The 20,565-nt window shown below is 33.3% G+C and overlaps 1 protein-coding gene across 2 annotated transcripts in view; it reads right to left on the bottom strand.

The window, feature by feature from the left end:
- The window catches only part of LOC127735995 (uncharacterized), a 94,740-nt gene that overhangs the window by 62,029 nt on the left and 12,146 nt on the right, over nt 1–20,565 (bottom strand). Inside the window, exons 4-5 of one of the 2 annotated variants that reach the window (XR_007998685.1) lie at nt 19,390–19,606; nt 10,626–11,114 (exon numbers count right to left, since the gene is read on the bottom strand). Coding sequence is in view for 1 of the 2 variants with exons in the window: in XM_052246494.1 (XP_052102454.1) it covers nt 10,776–11,114; nt 19,390–19,606 (556 nt within the window). In the remaining variant the exon portion in view is untranslated. Of the gene's footprint in view, nt 1–10,070; nt 11,115–19,389; nt 19,607–20,565 lie in introns of those variants that run through there. The other variant, XM_052246494.1, reaches the window with a different exon arrangement.

Here is a 20,565-nt window from a genome sequence, read left to right as displayed (position 1 = left end):
TTTTCTCCTGTTTTGATTGGATAGAAACTTTATGGTACCCACACAACAGTAGGTTTATTCCAAGACAGTCGTTATCTTGAAAACAATGTGACAAAAAAACTTATTCCTTTGGGATGTAAGCTAATCAAATGCATTTATATTTACATACCAAAACTGTGTAGAAAATGAACAATTTCCAATTCCAAAACTTTACTGTGGCTGACTTTAGTATTAGTATTACGTCTGTTGACCCAATAACTTTTGCAAAACAATTACTTTTGATCTGTGATATTAAATTTTTTCTGTTTTACGGTATGACCCTATGGTGACCTATTCTTGGTAACATCTATGTCTTTGGTCTCCAGTGGATAGTTGTCTCAATGGCAATCATACCACATCTTCTTATTTTTTATTCAGCCATGCTGGATCTATGTGATCATTCCATATTTTGAGACTATGCAGAATTTTATGTTGAAGACATATCATGAAAATAATTATGTGTTTTTATGACTTGCAGAAACTTTATACAACATTTTAATCATCATCTGCCAACTTTTGACATGTTATTTGCCCTTATATTAAGAAAATATTAGTGGAACAGCTACTTTATTTTAGATATACACTTGCATATAGTTCCTTTGTAAATCAAAGTTTATGATAAATTACTATTTATGAATTAATGTGAAAAAGTGATATATCAAATTTAATCAGTTGATAAGAATTATGAAAGTATTTTATCAGTATCTTATGCTTGTGTAAGTTATTATAAATTTGGTGCAAGATGTGTGTTGATAGCAAAGATGATTCCCACACTTTTTAGGAATACCGGTACTATTCTTCTAATTATTTCCTTAGGAAAGTAAGAGTACTGATACAATACAGTATGATAGACAACTGTCATTATTTACAAACAATTTCACTCGAAGATGGGAGTATTAATTGGAATAACCTCCACTGTAATACCAATCATAATTGACCACAGTTACAGTATAGAACCACTAATTCGGACCCGGTTAGAAAGAATATATCAGTCAATATGTGTTCTAGATCACCAGTCCTTCACCTTTCATCTGATACCTTAATAACTAAAATATATCCTACATAGTTTTATATTTACACCTATATATAGGAATTATTTTTTTTTTAAATCTGTACTACTGGTACTTTCTAGTATGTTCTTTTTTTTACCAGGCCTAATTTGGTGGTGTTGTTCATCTTCCAAAGTCAATCCAAATTATTTTTGCAAAAAATTCCACTCAAGCTGGTGCTAGGGGCCGTCTTCTGTAAGGTGAGTGCTTTTACTCTATGTTGAAGGCCTCACTGTGACTTTGAGATGAAGAACAGCAATAAAAGCATTGTTCCTTTGCTTTTTGTGTGTTTTTTTGCTGTGTATGTACTGATTTTGTGTCATGGATTGATACTTCATATCCTTTGTTTTTCTATTATACAAGAAAGTAGTACATATTTCAAACAAAATAGTTCCTATGCATAGCTGTAACTTTGCCAATAAGTAAAATTTTGGGTAATTTTGATATCAAATGAAGGCTTAGGGACTTGGGATCACTGTTGAAACCTTGTTGAAAGTTTCTTTTGAAAAATAAAAAAATATATGAAATTTTAATTGGAGAGCACATTTGCCCTGTTGTTAGATTAGAAGTAGCTGTTTTTGTATTATCAAAATTTTGGGAACCAGTATACTCTAATATGCAATTACAGGTATATTGAATTTCTCAGCACAAGTCAGGATAATGTATAGTTTTGACATGAGATGACTGCTGCTTTATTTGAACTTAGACAAAGTAGCCCTTAATGCTTGAAATTGCAGGATTTAACATAGAAAGCAATGGGGCTATGAATTAGTGGTTTTATTCCTAGTACTGAAAGGCATGTGAAATTCAAATTTTATAAATAATACCAATTACAAACAAAATTGGTCACATTTGTTGTTTGTTATCATGTTCCATGTAACAATTATGTTGGTGTCAAATGACAGCCTTCAAATTGCTACAATAGGGTATTTCAGCCTTTTTTGGTCATTTAGTATGCATACAGTAAAGGTGTAATACCACCATTGATTTTCCCCTATTAGTCTTTGTTAAATTTGCACTTTTCAAAAAATTGTGCAGAATTTATCTTTGTTTCAAATAAAGAAATACTTGGCATGAGTACAGTTTTATCCTGTCCAGTACTATAGAAAAAATTTCACATAACATTTCATTGCATATAAGAAAATAACCATCACTGGAGGCTAACCAATCAAATTTTCCCCCTTTTTTAACCTGTGTACAAGCTTTAGTAACCATGTAACCTCAAGTTTCCAAAATATTCTATAGAAACCCCAAATAAAAAAATTAAAGAACCTTAGTGAGCACGCTCACATACCCCACGTCCCCACATTGTCACTGGAGAAATAAAATAACTGTAAGAAAAAAAAATTGTATAAGAAAAAAAAATTGAATCATAATTTCCTGTCGATATGCACATCTACATAGTATGTCCTTATTATCTACAAAGTTTCATGAAATTCTGTTGTGTGGTTTCAGAGGAGTTGCGATGACAAACTGTTGCAGAGGTATATTGAAGCAAATAAGTTCAAAGGGGCGTAACTCCTAGAAAAAAAATTGAATCGTAATTTCCTGTCGATATGCACATCTACATAGTATGTCCTTATTATCTGAAAAGGTTTCATGAAATTCTATTGTGTGGTTTGAGAGGAGTTGCGATGACAAAAGGTTGCAGTAGTATATTGGGCAAATAAGTTCAATGGGGCGTAACTCCTGGAAAAAAAATTGAATCGTAATTTCCTGTCGATATGCACATCTACGTAGTATGTCCTTATTATCTACAAAGTTTCATGAAATTTTGTTGTGTGGTTTCAGAGGAGTTGAGATGACAAACTGTTGCAGTAGTACATTAAAGTAAATAAGTTCAAAGGGGCGTAACTCCTAGAAAAAAAATTGAATCATAATTTCCTGTCGATAAGCACATCTACGTAGTATGTCCTTATTATCTACAAAGTTTCATGAAATTCTTTTGTGTGGTTTCAGAGGAGTTGCGATGACAAACTGTTACAGAGGTTTATTGAAGCAAATAAGTTCAATGGGGCGTAACTCCTAGAAAAAAAACTGAATCGTAATTTCCTGTCGATATGCACATCTACGTAGTATGTCCTTATTATCTGAAAAGGTTTCATGAAATTCTATTGTGTGGTTTCAGAGGAGTTACGATGACAAAAGGTTGCAGTAGTATATTGGGCAAATAAGTTCAATGGGGCGTAACTCCTGGAAAAAAAATTGAATCGTAATTTCCTGTCGATATGCACATCTACGTAGTATGTCCTTATTATCTACAAAGTTTCATGAAATTTTGTTGTGTGGTTTCAGAGGAGTTGAGATGACAAACTGTTGCAGTAGTACATTAAAGTAAATAAGTTCAAAGGGGCGTAACTCCTAGAAAAAAAATTGAATCATAATTTCCTGTCGATAAGCACATCTACGTAGTATGTCCTTATTATCTACAAAGTTTCATGAAATTCTTTTGTGTGGTTTCAGAGGAGTTGCGATGACAAACTGTTACAGAGGTTTATTGAAGCAAATAAGTTCAATGGGGCGTAACTCCTAGAAAAAAAACTGAATCGTAATTTCCTGTCGATATGCACATCTACGTAGTATGTCCTTATTATCTGAAAAGGTTTCATGAAATTCTATTGTGTGGTTTCAGAGGAGTTACGATGACAAAAGGTTGCAGTAGTATATTGGGCAAATAAGTTCAAAGGGGCGTAACTCCTGGAAAAATAAAATGCTTCGCTGGGCGCAGCTTGATACAACCGCAGAGGTCGAACCCTGAACAGTTGGGGCAAGTATGGACACAACATTCAAGCTTGATACAGCTCTGAATTTGGATTGTGATTAAATATTTGACACAGCATAGGTTTCTGACACAGAAAGAATATGGTCTAAGAACTTCAATTTTTTTAATTTACCTATTATGGTCCAATGTCCAAAATCAAAATACATGGTTAGATTCAGCATATCAAAGAACCCCATATATTCAATTTTTGTTGAAATCAAACAAAGTTTAATTTTGGACCCCAACTTGGACAAACTTGAAAACTGGTCCCATAATCAAAAATCTAAACACATGTTTAGATTCAGCATATCAAAGTACCCCAAGAATTCAATTTTTGTTAAAATCAAACTAAGTTTAATTTTGGACCCTTTGGACCTTAATGTAGACAAATTTAAAAAACGGGACCCTAAATTAAAAATCTAAAAACACAGTTAGATTTGGCATATCAAAGAACCCCAATAATTCAATTTTTGATGAAATCAAACAAAGTTTAATTTTGGACCCTTTTGACCTCAATATGAACCAATTTGATAGCGGGCCCACAAATAAAAATCTAAATACATGGTAAGATTCAGCATATCAAAGAACCCCATATATTCAATTTTTGTTGAAATCAAACAAAGTTTAATTTTGGACCCCAATTTGGACCATCTTGAAAACTGGGCCAAAAATCTAAAATCTAAATACATGTTTAGATTCAGCATATCAAAGAACCCCATATATTCAATTTTTGTTGAAATCAAACAAAGTTTAATTTTGGACCCCAACTTGGACCAACTTGAAAACTGGTCCCATAATCAAAAATCTAAACACATGTTTAGATTCAGCATATCAAAGAACCCCAAAAATTCAATTTTTGTTAAAATCAAACTAAGTTTAATTTTGGACCCTTTGGACCTTAATGTAGACCAATTTAAAAAACAGGACCAAAAATTAAAAATCTAAATACACGGTTAGATTTGGCATATCAAAGAACCCCAATAATTCAATTTTTGATGAAATCAAACAAAGTTTAATTTTGGACCCTTTTGACCTCAATATGAACCAATTTGATAGCGGGCCCACAAATAAAAAATCTAAATACATGGTAAGATTCAGCATATCAAAGAACCCCATATATTCAATTTTTGTTGAAATCAAACAAAGTTTAATTTTGGACCCCAATTTGGACCAACTTGAAAACTGGGCCAAAAATCTAAAATCTAAATACATATTTAGATTCAGCATATCAAAGAACCCCATATATTCAATTTTTGTTGAAATCAAACAAAGTTTAATTTTGGACCCCAACTTGGACCAACTTGAAAACTGGGCCCATAATCAAAAATCTAAACACATGTTTAGATTCAGCATATCAAAGAACCCTAAGAATTCAATTTTTGTTAAAATCAAACTAAGTTTAATTTTGGACCCTTTGGACCTTAATGTAGACAAATTTAAAAAACGGGACCCAAAATTAAAAATCTAAATACACGGTTAGATTCGGCATATCAAAGAACCCCAATAATTCAATTTTTGATGAAATCAAACAAAGTTTGATTTTGGACCCTTTGGACCTCAATGTGGACCAATTTAAAAACGGGGCCCATAATCCAAAAACTTAATACACGGTTAGATTCAGCATATTAAAGAACCCCAAGAATTCAAGAATAAAACCCCATTGAAATTGATCAAGAAATAAGCAATTTATACGAAGTATCTTCTTTTGCACAATACTGTGCAATTGAATATTTCTTGCTATTGCGCAATACTGTACAATTGACAATTTCTTGCTATTGCGCAATATTGTGCTATTGGATATTTCTTGCTATTGCGCAATACTGTTAAATTGAAGATTTCTTGCTATTGCGCAATACTGTGCAATTGAAGATTTCTTGCTATTGTGCAATACTGTGCAATTGAAAATTTCTTGCTATTGCACAATACTTATTATATAATAATTTACACATCCTGTTTGGTGTGTATCTCCTATCATATCATTATTATTTGCTTTTAAATATAAATCAGAAATAACCAACTTAAAATGGAAAATTTTAAAAGAAAAAAAAAAGGAAAAAAAGAAAAAAAAAAAAAAAAAAAATCCCCCCCCCAAATTTTTTGAACCCCCTTATGATTCATCACCCCCAAACTCAATCCCAGCCTTCCCTTTGTGGTATGGTACCTTGCAGTACAATTTCAGAGAGATCCATACACTTGAACACAAGTTATTGTCTGGAAACTAGAAAAATGCTTATTTTTGGCCCCTTTTTGGCCCCCAATTCCTAAACGTTTCGGGCAATTACCCCCAAACTCAATTCCAGCTTTCCCTTTGTGATATGGAACCTTGTAGTACAATTTCAGAAATATCCAAACACTTACACACAAGTTATTGTCATGAAACTAGAAAAATGCTTGTTTTTTGCCCCTTTTTTAGCCCCTAATTCCTAAAATTTTGAGGCAATTACCCCCAAAATCAATTACAGCCTTCCCTTTGTGATATGGAACCTTGTGGTACAATGTCAGAGAGATCCATACACTTACACACAAGTTATTGTCTGAAAGTTACAAAAATGCTTATTTTTGGCCCCTAATTCCTTAACTGTTGGTACCATAACCCCCAAAATCAATCCCAACCTTCCTTTTGTGGTATTGAACCTTATGGTGAAATTTCATGGAGATCCATTCACTTAAACTAAAGTTAGAGTGCGAAAACCAATGTGTCTTCGGACGACGCCGGACGACGACGACGACGCCGGACGACGACAACGACGACGACGACGACGCCAACGTCATACCAATATACGACCAAAAAATTTTTAATTTTTGCGGTCGTATAAAAATTGAATCGTAATTTCCTGTCGATAAGCACATCTACGTAGTATGTCCTTATTATCTACAAAGTTTCATGAAATTTTGTTGTGTGGTTTCAGAGGAGTTGAGATGACAAACTGTTGCAGTAGTACATTAAAGTAAATAAGTTCAAAGGGGCGTAACTCCTAGAAAAAAAATTAAATCGTAATTTCCTGTCGATATGCACAACTACATAGTATGTTCTTATTATCTAAAAAGGTTTCGTGAAATTTTGTTGTGTGGTTTGAGAGGAGTTGCGATGACAAGAAACAGGACTGACGGACTGACGGACGGACAGACGGACGGACGGGTCAAAAACATTATACCCTCCGCAACTCGTTGCGTGGGGTATAATAATGGTGCTTTGAAATACCCAAGATATATGTTTATGACCCAGAAATGTTTTACTGCAATGAAATGTAGGATCAATTACCTACAACTGTCAAATGCAAGGGAACATTTTTTTTTCGTACTATTTTCGTATGCAACCGGATGTGACGTACTATGATTTGGTGGTATTACACCTAAAGACTTAACCTGAAGTTTAAATTTTTGCATAATTTAAGACTGAAATCAATGAAACATGTTTATTATGACTGGTTTATAGTTAAAAGTTAAAATGTAGTGGTCAAATTATCTAGTGAGTTTTTATGTTGTATTGGGTTTCTCGGTGTATCATTTATTTCTAAGGAAATTGCTATATACTTATATAGGAATTTCAAAATCTCACTTGAAATGCTATTTTCAAACAGTTTAGCAAGTTGTCTAGCTGGGAGATACATAAATTGCTCTTGTTTTTCCATGCTTTTACATTTTGGTATCAAATGAAAGCTTAGGGAATTGGGATCACTGTTGAACCTTTTTGGAAAGTTTCTTTCGAATAATAAAAAAATAAATGGGGAATGTGTCCATGGGACACAGATGATGCCCCCTCTTCAATGTAACGTTATAAAGGGACATAACTCAAGAAAGGAAAAAGTGATGCTACCCAAATTTGTACTTGATCTGAGTTTTGTGGTAATAAGCATTGCGTATAAGTTTCATAACATTTGGTTGAGGCAAACTTAAGTTAGAGAACGGAAACAAAAAATTCAGCAATTTTTCCATTTGTAAAGGGCATAACTCTAGATCAGTAAAAGTGACACCAATGAATGTAAGATTTTATTATTTTTATTTGCAAACCTGATAATGTCGCATTTTTTGCATTTTTTTAAAAACATCACAATAATTTCTGAAATTACAATAGGTCAGGATTACATGACAATAAGGGCATGTTCAATTAACATGTGCACCAAGACTTTTAGCAATTTGGTATTCAAAAATCAGGACTTTACAGAACAATTTGAGTTCTGAGGAAAAAATTAATATAAACAGGAGCCTGTAATTCAGTGGTTGTCGTTTGTTACTGTGTATCATATTTGTTTTTCGTTCATTATTTTGTACATTAATCAGGCTGTTAGTTTTCTTGTTTGAATTGTTTTACATTTGTCATTTTGGGGCCTTTTATAGCTGACTGTGTGGTATGGGCTTTGCTCATTGTTGAAGGCCGTACAGTGACCTATAGTTGTTAATTTCTGTGTCATTTAGTCTCTTGTGGAGAGTTGTCTCATTGGCAATCATACCAGATCTTATTTTTATATGAAATGTTGCTAGTAATAAATGATGGATTGCCAATAAGTGATAAGTATTGACAGTACCTTACATCACCTTTCTGGCATAAGGAAAGGGAATAGATAAAAATCATAAAAAAAATTTATTAACCAAATATTTTATAACAATAATTATTATAACAACAAGTATAATATAATATAAAATGCAGAAATAATATCACAGATATATAATCAACATAACACAACACTCCCTGCACTTCCAGATAGTGGCAAATTTAACAAACTTTATATTAAATTAACAATACATGGCGATTTTTATTTTATAATTTTTCTTTGTAAAATAATATTTTTGTAAAAAGCTATCATATGTATCAATTAGAATTTTATTTGAATATTCTTTCCAACAATTCTTTAATCATCGCTTTTAAAAAATGATACTCAATAAAAGTGACGCTACCCAAATTTGAACTTGATCTGAGTTTTGTGGTAATAAGCATTGTATGTAAGTCCCATAACATTTGGTTGAGGCTAACTTAAGTAGAGAACAGAAACTAAAAATTCAGCAATTTTTCTAGTTGTAAACCGCATAACTCTAGAACGGTTGTGTATAAGTTTTATAACATTTGGTTGAGACAAACTAAAGTAAGAGAAAGGAAACGAAAAATTCAGCAATTTTTATGTTTAAAAAGGGACATAACTCAAGAATGGTAAAAGTGTAGCCACCAAATTTTTTACTTAATCTGTATTATGTAGTAATAAGCATTGTGTATAAGTTTCATAACATTTGGTTGAGGCAAACTAAACTTAGAAAACGGACACAAAAAATTTGTACTTGATCTTAGTTTAGTGGTAATGAATATTGTGTATAGATTTCATAATGTTTGGTTTGGGCAAACTTAAGTTACAGAATGGAAACTAAAAATTTGGCAATCTTTCGATTTATAAAGGGGCATAACTCAATAATGATTAAAGTGACACTACCCAAATTCAACTTGATCTGTGTTTTATCAGTGGAAGTCAAAATTAAACATTGCATTATATAAAGCATTGATTGTAGTTGATTCAACTATTATCATGGACAAAGGAAGATAACTCCAATTTTAAAAATTACTCGATATTTAGAAGAAAATAAAATTTTTGCAATTTTTCCATTTATAAAGAGGCATAACTCTAGAACAGTTAAAGTGACGCCACCAAAATTCAAACTTGATCTGTGTTTTGTGGTAATTAGCATTGTGTATAAGTTTCATAGCATTTGGTTGAGGCAAACTCAAGTTAGAGAACGGAAACCAATTTTGGGACGTACGGACGGACATACGTACAGACGGACAAGGGTAAAACTTAATGCCCCCACCGCTACGGCGGGGGCATAACTAGTGATTAGCCTGACTGTGCTGATGTTAAGACTACAAACTCAAATTTTGTTTTTATAATACAAAATTATAGCTTTGATTTTAAACTGAAGAAACTCTAAATCTCTTGCATCATAATAAAATGAAAATATTCACTTAGTGACCAAATTTAGCCTACATTCATATTAAAAAATACTTTATACGACCGAAAAGGTCAAACCCTGAACAGTTGGGGCAAATTTGGATATAATATTCAAGCTTGATACTGTCTGAATTTTGATTGTGATCAAATTTTTGACATAATATAGGTTTCTGATACAAAATAAATGTGGTAAAAGATCTTACAAATCTATTGCGCAATACTGTGCAATTGAAGATTACTTCTTGAAACTTTTACAAAATTTGAAATTTGAAAATTTTTGAAAAAAATATGAATCCCCCCCCCCTCCTGCGACTTTTGGATTCCCCCTTGGAGCAATTACCCCAAGACTCGATCCAATTCTTTCCTTTGTAGTATGGAACCTTGTAGTACAATTTCAGAGAGATCCATACACATCTAACACAAGTTATTGTTTGGAAACTAGAATAATGCATGTTTTTGGCCCTTTTTTGGCCCCTAATTCCTACATGTTTGAGGCAATTACCCCCAAACTCAATCACAGCCTTCCCCTTGTGATATGGAACCTTATGGTACAATATCAGAGAGATCCATACACTTACACACAAGTTATTGTCCGTAAACTACAGAAATTGTTGTTTTTGGCCCCTTTTAGGCCCTTAATTCCTAAACTGTTTGCCCCATAACCCCTTATATGAATCCCAACCTTCTAATTGTGGTATTAAACATTGTTGTACAATTTCAGAGCAATCGAAATACTTATACACAAGTTATTATCCTGAAACTAGAAAAATGTTTGTTTTGGGCCCCTTTTGGGCCCCTAATCCCTAAACGGTTGGGACCATCAGCCCCAAAATCAATCCCAACTTTCCTTTTGTGGTATTGAACCTTCTCAAAAAATTTCATAGAGATCCATTAACTTAAACTAAAGTTATTGTCCGGAAACCAATGTGTCTTCGGACGACGACTGCATCATACCATTTTGCGATCCCAAAAAATTTTTTTGCGGTCGTATTAAAATCAAATATCAAAACTCCTTTACCATGTTAATCCAAAATTAGGTAACATCAAGCAAGGGTTTGCTGGTGCTACTTCTTGGTCATTTAATCCTTTCAATACAACAGTCAATCCCTGAGGTTTAGCAATATCAACCATGCATCTTCGTCCTTCTGGAGATATCTTATGATCATATATATCTAAATGTTTTAGTTGTGTGCATTTAATCATTAAATCTATTATCGCCTTTTCAGACATGGTCCGTATCCAACTCAGATTTAACTGTCGCAAGTTTTTACTGTATCTACACAAAGCCTTCAATGTTCTGTCTGTTAAATGTTTACATGCACACAAATTAATAGATTCCAAGCTTGGCAGATTCTGAAATAATAAAAGTTAAGTAAATGAAGGAATAAGTGCATTTACATTGCCATCAAAATAAAATATTTTTAATTGAATTTTTGATAAAATACTTGACTGATATGCTCAAAGTATCTTCTCTTATGACAGGGTTCTCAGTAAGATTTTTGGAAAGTCTAGGGACTCTTCATTTTTGGCCATGGCGAGTCTAACGTCACAGTACCCAAATTGCACCGAGTACCCAAATTGCACCGATTTAGCAAAAATACCAACGGAAATCTTATAAATTTTCTTATAGATTAAACAATTTGTATTTTCATGATTTGACTTTATGCACGTCTTTTAACATAGCTTTATCTAAATATACACAAAAAGTTCAGTATATGTCAATAGATATAGTTTTCACTCCAAAAAGTTAAATCTACCGAAACGTCACCAATATGATGTCCACATAAAGTCATCTTTTAAAAATGAGTAATTAAAATATATTACAGGCATTTATTTATTTCTTAAAAAAAACGAATAGTAAGAATGGACTATGAAGAAATAAAACAAAACAGCAGTTATTCAATTTTTACGTATGTGAATTTAAGCATGGATACAATTTGGATACTCCTCCAAACAGAATCATAGATCGTTTGGAGGTCAGTTCAAACCCATTTTTCTATGATTCAATATGGATTCAAAATTAAATTGGTGGAACTATATAGTAAATAAATGGAGAATGTGTCCCCATGGACACAGATGATGCCCCCGCTTGCATACAACAATATAAAGGGACACCACTCAAGAACGATAAAAGTGACGCTACCCAAATTTGTACTTGATCTGAGTTTTAAGGTAATAAGTATTGTGTATAGGTTTCATAATGTTTGGTTGAGGCAAACTTAAGTTACAGAACGGATACTAAAAATTTTTCAATTTTTTCGTTTTATAAAGGGGCATAACTAGATAATGATTAAAGTGACGCTACCAAAATTCAACTTGATCTGTGTTTTATCAGTGGAAGTCAAAATTAAACATTGCATTTGTGGTAAAAAGCATTGTGTATAAGTTTCATAACATTTGGTTGAGGCAACTTAAGTTAGAGAACGGCAACTAAAAATTTTGCATTTTTTTTTTCATTTATAAAGTGGCATAACTCCAGAATGGTTAAAGTGACCCCACCAAAATTCAAACTTGATCTTTATTTTGTGGTAAATAAGCATTATGTATAAGTTTCATAACATTTAATTTAGGCAAACTTAAGTTAGAGAACGGAAACTAAAAATTTTGCAATTTTTCCATTTATAAAGGGGCATAACTCTAGAACGGTTAAAGTGATGACACCAAAATTCAAACATGATCTGTGTTTTGTGGTAATAAGCATTGTGTATAAGTTTCATAACATTTGGTTGAGGCAAACTTAAGTTAGAGAACAGAAACTAAAATTTTTTCCATTTTTTAAGTGGCATAACTCTAGAACGGTTAGAGTGACGCTACCAAAATTCAAACTTGATCTGTATTTGGTGGTTATAAGCATTGTGTATAAGTTTCATAACATTTGGTTGAGACAAACTTAAGTTAGATAATAGAAAGTAAAAATTTTGTAATTTTTCCATTTTTAAAGGGGCATAACTCTAGAACGGTTAAAGTGATGACACCAAAATTCAAACATGATCTGTGTTTTGTGGTAATAAGCATTATGTATAAGTTTCATAACATTTGGTTGAGGCAAACTTAAGTGAGAGAACGGAAACTAAAAATTTTGCAATTTTTCCATTTATAAAGGGGCATAACTCTAGAACGGTTAAAGTGACGCCACCAAAATTCAAACTTGATCTGTGTTTTGTGGTAATTAGCATTGTGTATAGGTTTCATAACATATGGTTGAGGCAAACTCAAGTTAGAGAACGGAGACCAATTGTTGGACGTACGGATGTACGTACGTACGTACAGACGGACAAGGGTAAAACTTAATGCCCCCTTCGCTACGGCGGGGGCATAATTAGGATACACCTTCAAAATAAACACAGAACAGAAACTTTGTCTGGATCATTAATCAACGCAGGTGAAATAAAATGCTCAGCAGGGCGCAGCTTGATACGACCGCAGAGGTCGAACCCTGAACAGTTGGGGCAAGTATGGACACAACATTCAAGCTTGATACAGCTTTGCATTTGGATTGTGATTAAATATTTGACACAGCATAGGTTTCTGACACAGAATGAATGTGGTCAAAGAACTTAAAAATTTTAAATTTGACATTCACCTATTATGGTCCAATATCCAAAATCTAAATACATGATTAGATTCAGCATATCAAAGAACCCCAAGAATTCAATTTTTGATGAAATCAAACAAAGTTTAATTTTGGACCCTTTTGACCTCAATGTGGACAAAGTTGATAACGGGGCCCAAAAATCAAAAATCTAAATACATGGTTAGATTCAGCATATCAAAGAACCCCATATATTCAATTTTTGTTGAAATCAAACAAAGTTTAATTTTGGACCCCGATTTGGACCAACTTGAAAACTGGGCCCATAATAAAAAATCTAAATACATGTTTAGATTCAGCATATCAAAGAACCCTTAGAATTCAATTTTTGTTAAAATCAAACTAAGTTTGATTTTGGACCCTTTGGACCTTAATGTAGACCAATTTGAAAACGGAACCAAAAATTAAGAATCTAAATACACGGTTAGATTCAGCATATCAAAGAACCTCAATGATTCAATTTTTGATGAAATCAAACAAAGTTTAATTTTGGACCCTTTGGACCTCAATGTGGACCAATTTAAAAACGGGGCCCAAAATCCAAAAACTAAATATACGGTTAGATTCAGCATATTAAAGAACCCCAAGAATTCAAGAATAAAACCCCATTGAAATTGGTCAAGAAATAAGCAATTTATACGAAGTATCTTCTTTTGCACAATACTGTGCAATTAAATATTTCTTGCTATTGCGCAATACAGTACAATTGACAATTTCTTGCTATTGCGCAATATTGTGCTATTGGATATTTCTTGCTATTGCGCAATACTGTGCAATTGAAGATTTCTTGCTATTGTGCAATACTGTGCAATTGAAGATTTCTTGCTATTGTGCAATACTGTGCAATTGAAAATTTCTTGCTATTGCACAATACTAATTATATAATAATTTACACATCCTGTTTGGTGTGTATCTCCTACCATATCATTATTATTTGCTTTTAAATATAAATCAGAAATAACCAACTTAAAATGGAAAATTTTAAAAGAAAAAAAAAGGAAAAAAAGAAAAAAAATGAAAAAAAAAAAAATCCCCCCCCCCCAAATTTTTTGAACCCCCTTATGATTCATCACCCCCAAACTCAATCCCAGCCTTCCCTTTGTGGTATGGTACCTTGCAGTACAATTTCAGAGAGATCCATACACTTGAACACAAGTTATTGTCTGGAAACTAGAAAAATGTGTTTTTTGGCCCCTTTTTGGCCCAAAATTCCTAAACGTTTCGGCAATTACCCCCAAACTCAATTCCAGCTTTCCCTTTGTGATATGGAACCTTGTAGTACAATTTCAGAAAGATCCATACACTTACACACAAGTTATTGTAATGAAACTAGAAAAATGCTTGTTTTTTGCCCCTTTTTGGCCCCCAATTCCTAAAATTTTGAGGCAATTACCCCCAAAATCAATCCCAGCATTCCTTTTGTGATATGGAACCTTGTGGTACAATGTCAGAGAGATCCATACACTAACACACAAGTTATGTCTGGAAGTTACAAAAATGCTTATTTTTTGCCCCTTTTTGGCCCCTAATTCCTTTACTGTTGGTACCATAACCCCCAAAATCAATCCCAACCTTCCTTTTGTGGTATTGAACCTTGTGGTAAAATTTCATAGAGATCCATTCACTTAAACTAAAGTTAGAGTGCGAAAACCAATGTGTCTTCGGACGACGCCGGACGACGACGATGCCAACGTCATACCAATATACGACCACAAAAATTTTTTTGCGACGTATAAAAACTGTCGAAATAGGTGCAATTTGGGTATCCTCACGTTAGCAGTGAGAAGATGAAATTGTATTGCTATATTATTTATTATTTCAGTCTTTATGACAAAAAAAAAGCAAGGAAATGACATAAAATTTAGATTATTGTTAAACAGTTGATATGATGGATTATGTGCTCAGTTGATACAACATTTTACAATCTTAATGCATCCTTGGACTCACCAGTTTTGAAAATGATGAGTCCAGACAGATTTGCAAGAGTCCAGTACTCATTGACTCGCCTAAGTGAGAACCCTATTATGACATAAATATATGAACATTATCCTCTAACATTTTAAGGTCAAAAGAAGGGACAATTCAATATTTGGTTTTTGAAAAAAACAAAATTGCCTAGTTCTGGCATAAAATTGTTACTGAGAAACATCAAACATATGCAGAAGTCACAAAGTTATGAAAGTAAGTAGAGAACAGTGATCGGAGCCACCACTGAAGGCCCTACTCCAGTGAAGAAGTTAATTGTGATGCAAATTAATACTGTTCTCTGGGAAGTCATCAGTGTTATTCAATTTAAACATAACTTTGCTCATAACAAAAATACATTACATATCCACAGAGGTCAAGAGAAATTTTTCTGATGCACCACTAATTCATCCTCAAACCCTAAGGGGTTTAAAAGTTGGAGAACTGAAACAATTTTTGTACATATAGGGACAGTTAAGTTGGAAATAAGTTTTTGACCATGACATTCACTGTATAAACATGGTTTTCTTCCTTGTACATGAAATACCTTTTAGTATTGGTGAATAATCATACCAAGTTTCATTACACAACTCCTAGGGGTTTTAAAGAAATGATTTTTGTACATATGCACAGGGGTGAGTAAGCTGACTGAGAGACGAACAAATCCACGTGCAAGCTGATTACTACAGGCCTTCCCCCAATTAATCAGCAGGGTCCTAATTACAATACACCTGTATATTGTTGAAAGTCGCAGAATGCAAGACATAGGGATTACAATTTGGGCGATGATGGCGTAAACTATAAGCTTTATATGTCAGAAGGTAGAACATATGCAGATACCTTATGTTACAAAGTTTCCGTCTGTCATATGTTATTGTCCTTCCTCATTTTTATGGTTCAGTGACTGCTTGAAAAAAAAAAGTTTTTTTGTCATGTGAAATACTCACTTATTATGAGTAATAGGATAACTATATTTTGTATATGGATTTCTTGCAAGGTCTAGATGTCTGTCAGACAGGGTCAATCTGACCTCAACCTCATTTCATGGATCAGTGATCATGGTTAAATTTTCTTGGGTCAAGTTCGGATCTCAGATACTATAAGCAATAGGTCAATTATATTTGGTGTATGGAATGATTGTTAGGTGTACTTGGCTGACTGGCAATTTTCATATGACCTTGACCTCATTTTCATGGTTCATTGGACAATGTTTAGCTTTTGTAATTCTATTTCTCATGTTACTAAAGCAATCTGGCCATTATATTTTGTGTATAGAATGATTTTAAGATGTCGTTCACTGGTAAATGTTTTCATGATTTTGTCAGTTTATTAGATACTATAAGCAATAAGTCAATTATAATTGGTGTATGGAATAATTGTAAGGTATACAATGTCTGTCTGGTAAGGTTCATCTGACCTTTACCTCATTTTTATGGTTATAATAATAATAATAATAATAATAATAATAATAATATCATTTATTTAAAGAGGGTAAACACAATTAGTTACAACAAACTAATCTTCCCTGAGGCCCTCACATACAAATAACAATACAATCAAATACAGATATTTACACATAGTTAATTTACAGTCAAGTAGTTCAATGCATGGCTTCCAAAACGGTCATATATTCCGGACATTTTTAAATTGTCCGGACATTGTCCGTCTGGGAAAAGCATGAAACGGACATCTACTTTTAGTTTTCAAGGCTTTCTTAAGAGATGGTCATTTTAACATAATTCACCAAAAAATTTGGAAGTTTATGCGATCTTTTTGACCCGACCTTTTGCCAACAGCCAGACATTTCCGGTCATAAAAGTGACATGATGAATAAGTGCTATAAAAACAAACCCTACTTTAATACCTTCTCATTATAATCAAGGTTCATTAGTTGTCGGACAGCTGAACTTTACCTGTTCAGTTGACAGGTAAACTATTTTGTACCGGACATTGATTGGTCTATTCAAAGTTATTTTCTTACATTTCAGCAGTTTACATCTAATGATGTTAGAATTATTCAAAAAGATTAAAATTATCAGAAATACGTTTATAAACATGATTTGATGAAAAATTTAAAAAGGTCATCAGAACCACGTTGTTTGAACTAGTATGTATGTATGTATGTACTGGGAAATTCCTCCGATATCCGAAGAACCCCTCGTGAGCTGCGAGGGTACAGTGGAATCCATGTACACTCCCTATCCGGATTAATGGAGATGTGTCACTAACGTATTTACAAAGTTCAATATTTACAACGACAATCCCCACCCCAACACCAGGGAGTGTTAGGACACCGGGCAGAGTCTGTTATTATGGTGGAGGAAGCCGAAGTACTCAGAGAGAACCACCGGGCTGCTCGGCGGGAACAGACAAACCAAAGAGATATCAGCAGATTGATCTCCAGGTCAAAGTCGGGAGCAACTTTACCAACAGAGGCCCCCAAAGTACTCATTCTAGTTTAAACTCCGGTCTGGGTACCAGAGATGTGTGTGAGAGGGTGAAAATCACCCTTCTGATGTACTGATATTTTTAGCACCCCGAGTTAGAATCAAACTCGGGACCTTCAGCACTGTAGCCATCGTTCTTAACCACTTGACCACGAACTCACACGAGCACAGGTGGGAAATTTAATTATGCATCCCGATTCTTCAAAAATGCTAAAATAATCATTGATACCTTTATCTAACGTTCATTTCAAGTATTTTCTTGAAAAAATAACGTGGAGAGAGCTACTTAAACTCAATCGTGCTTTGTAAACGCACATGGATTTTACGTATCCGTCTCTGGTCCCTGTTTTACCGTTGTCAAGTCAACATCCGGTATTAGGAAAATATGCTTTTCAAAAACGAAAGTAAAGTTTTTGACAACATTATTTTGCACAAATAAAGAGTCTAAGGCAGATATTAGTACACTGATGTTGCACACTGCAAATGATGGAATGTCATTTTAACAGTTTACGTCAGAACATCGAATTTATATCAAAGTAAAGTTTAATATCGTTTTTTATTGTCAATCATTGGTTATATGATGGCCAACTGATTACCATAATTGCCTTTTGTTACTAATTCTTAAGGAATTAAAATCGGGACAAGACATAAAATGTCCGGCTGGCTCAAAGATTTTTTGGAATCCCTGGTTCAATGTATTATTATTAACATAACATATAAAACTGTTCAAGAGGTACATGTAGTACATTGGTCAATGATACGTTTTCATGGTTTTGTCAGTTTATAAGATACTATAAGCAATAGGTCAACTATCATTGGTATATGGAATGATTGTAAGGTGTACATGTCTGTCTGGCAGGATTCATATGACCTTGACCTTATTTTCATGGTTCATTGGTCAATGATACATCTTCATGGTTTTGTCAGTTTATCAGATACTTTAAGCAATAGGTCAACTATATTTGATATATAGAATGATTGTAAGGTGTACATGTCTGTCTGGCATTGGTTCATATGACCTTGACCTCAGTTTCATGGTTCTTTGGTCAATGTTAAGATTCTGTGCTTTGATCTGTTTCTTGGGTACTATAAGTGATAGGACCACTATGTTTTATGTATGAAATGATTGTATGGTGTACATATCTGTCTTACATGGTTCATCTGACCATGACCTCATTATGTGATACTTGTAGTAAAACCTTCATATTACAGATTTTCAACATAAAATCAATCATAATTAAAGCAGATGAGGAATTTCAAGGTGTGCACTCTTGTTCGTAGTTGGGTTGCTGTGTGATCGACTTATACCCAAAATCTTCTATTATTCATACTCAATATGATACAGTAAATATTTACCATATTGGTTGTTTTTTTAACTTTTTTCACAGTTAAGATGAACTTAACTTAGGTGATTGCGGATGATTCATTCTGAAATATATTTGTTTTGTACCTCTGTATATTCTGTATATATGACATATCAGTTTCAACACTACAAATTGCCAGCAATCATCTTATATTACTTTGATCACTGAACACCAGCAAGAGTGTTTTTTGTTGTTGTTACAAGACCGTTTTTGTTGGTTTTTTTTTTTTTACATAATCCCTTTGTGAGAACTGCACTAACCTTCAGTAATTGTTCCATTAAATTGTCTGTTGTAACATATCCACAGTCTTTCAAACTAATGACCTTCAGATTAGGGCATGACCTCCATATTAATTTTATAGTGCCCTCTGTTACATACACACCATCAAGGTCAAGGTGTTCCAAAATAGGAACAAGTAACTGTCGTAATGTTGAATTGTTCAATTTCTTTTGTCGTTTGAGTCGATGAATCATCTTACTGTGAAAGTTTAAAGAAATAAAATAATTAGAAAAGAAAGAATATGAGGTATCCATCCATGACACAAAAATTAGTACATGCAAACAAAACATTTAATAAAATGCTCCGCTGGGCGCAGCTTGATACGACCACAGAGATCAAACCCTGTACAGTTTGGGCAAGTATGGACAAAACATTCAAGCTTGATACAGCTCTGAATTTGGATTGTGATTAAATATTTGACACAGCATAGGTTTCTGACACAGAATGAATGTGGTCTAAGAACTTAATATTTTTTAATTTACCTATTATGGTCCAATATCCAAAATCTAAATACATGGTTAGATTCAGCATATCAAAGAATCCAAAGAATTCAATTTTTGATGAAATCAAACAAAGTTTAATTTTGTAACCTTTTGACCTCAATGTGGACCAATTTGATAACGGGGCCCCAAAATCAAAATACATGGTTAGATTAAGCATATCAAAGCACCCCATATATTCAATTTTTGTTGAAATCAAACAAAGTTTAATTTTGGACCCCAACTTGGACAAACTTGAAAACTGGGCCCATAATCAAAAATCTAAACACATGTTTAGATTCAGCATATCAGAGAACCCCAAGAATTCAATTTTTGTTAAAATCAAACTAAGTTTAATTTTGGACCCTTTGGACCTTAATGTAGACCAATTTAAAAAACGGGACCCAAAATTAAAAATCTAAATACACGGTTAGATTTGGCTTATAAAAGAACCCCAATAATTCAATTTTTGATGAAATCAAACAAAGTTTAATTTGGGACCCTTTTGACCTCAATATGAATCAATTTGATAGCGGGGCCCACAAATAAAAAATCTAAATACATGGTTAGATTCAGCATATCAAAGAACCCCATATATTCAATTTTTGTTGAAATCAAACAAAGTTAAATTTGGACCCCAATTTGGACCAACTTGAAAACTGGGCCCAAAATCAAAAA

The sequence above is a fragment of the Mytilus californianus genome, unplaced genomic scaffold (assembly GCF_021869535.1).
Source record: "Mytilus californianus isolate M0D057914Y unplaced genomic scaffold, xbMytCali1.0.p SCAF_3, whole genome shotgun sequence".
NCBI lineage: Eukaryota > Metazoa > Mollusca > Bivalvia > Mytilida > Mytilidae > Mytilus > Mytilus californianus.
Note: the sequence above shows the minus strand (reverse complement) of the source record. Positions and strands in the feature narration are given on the sequence as shown.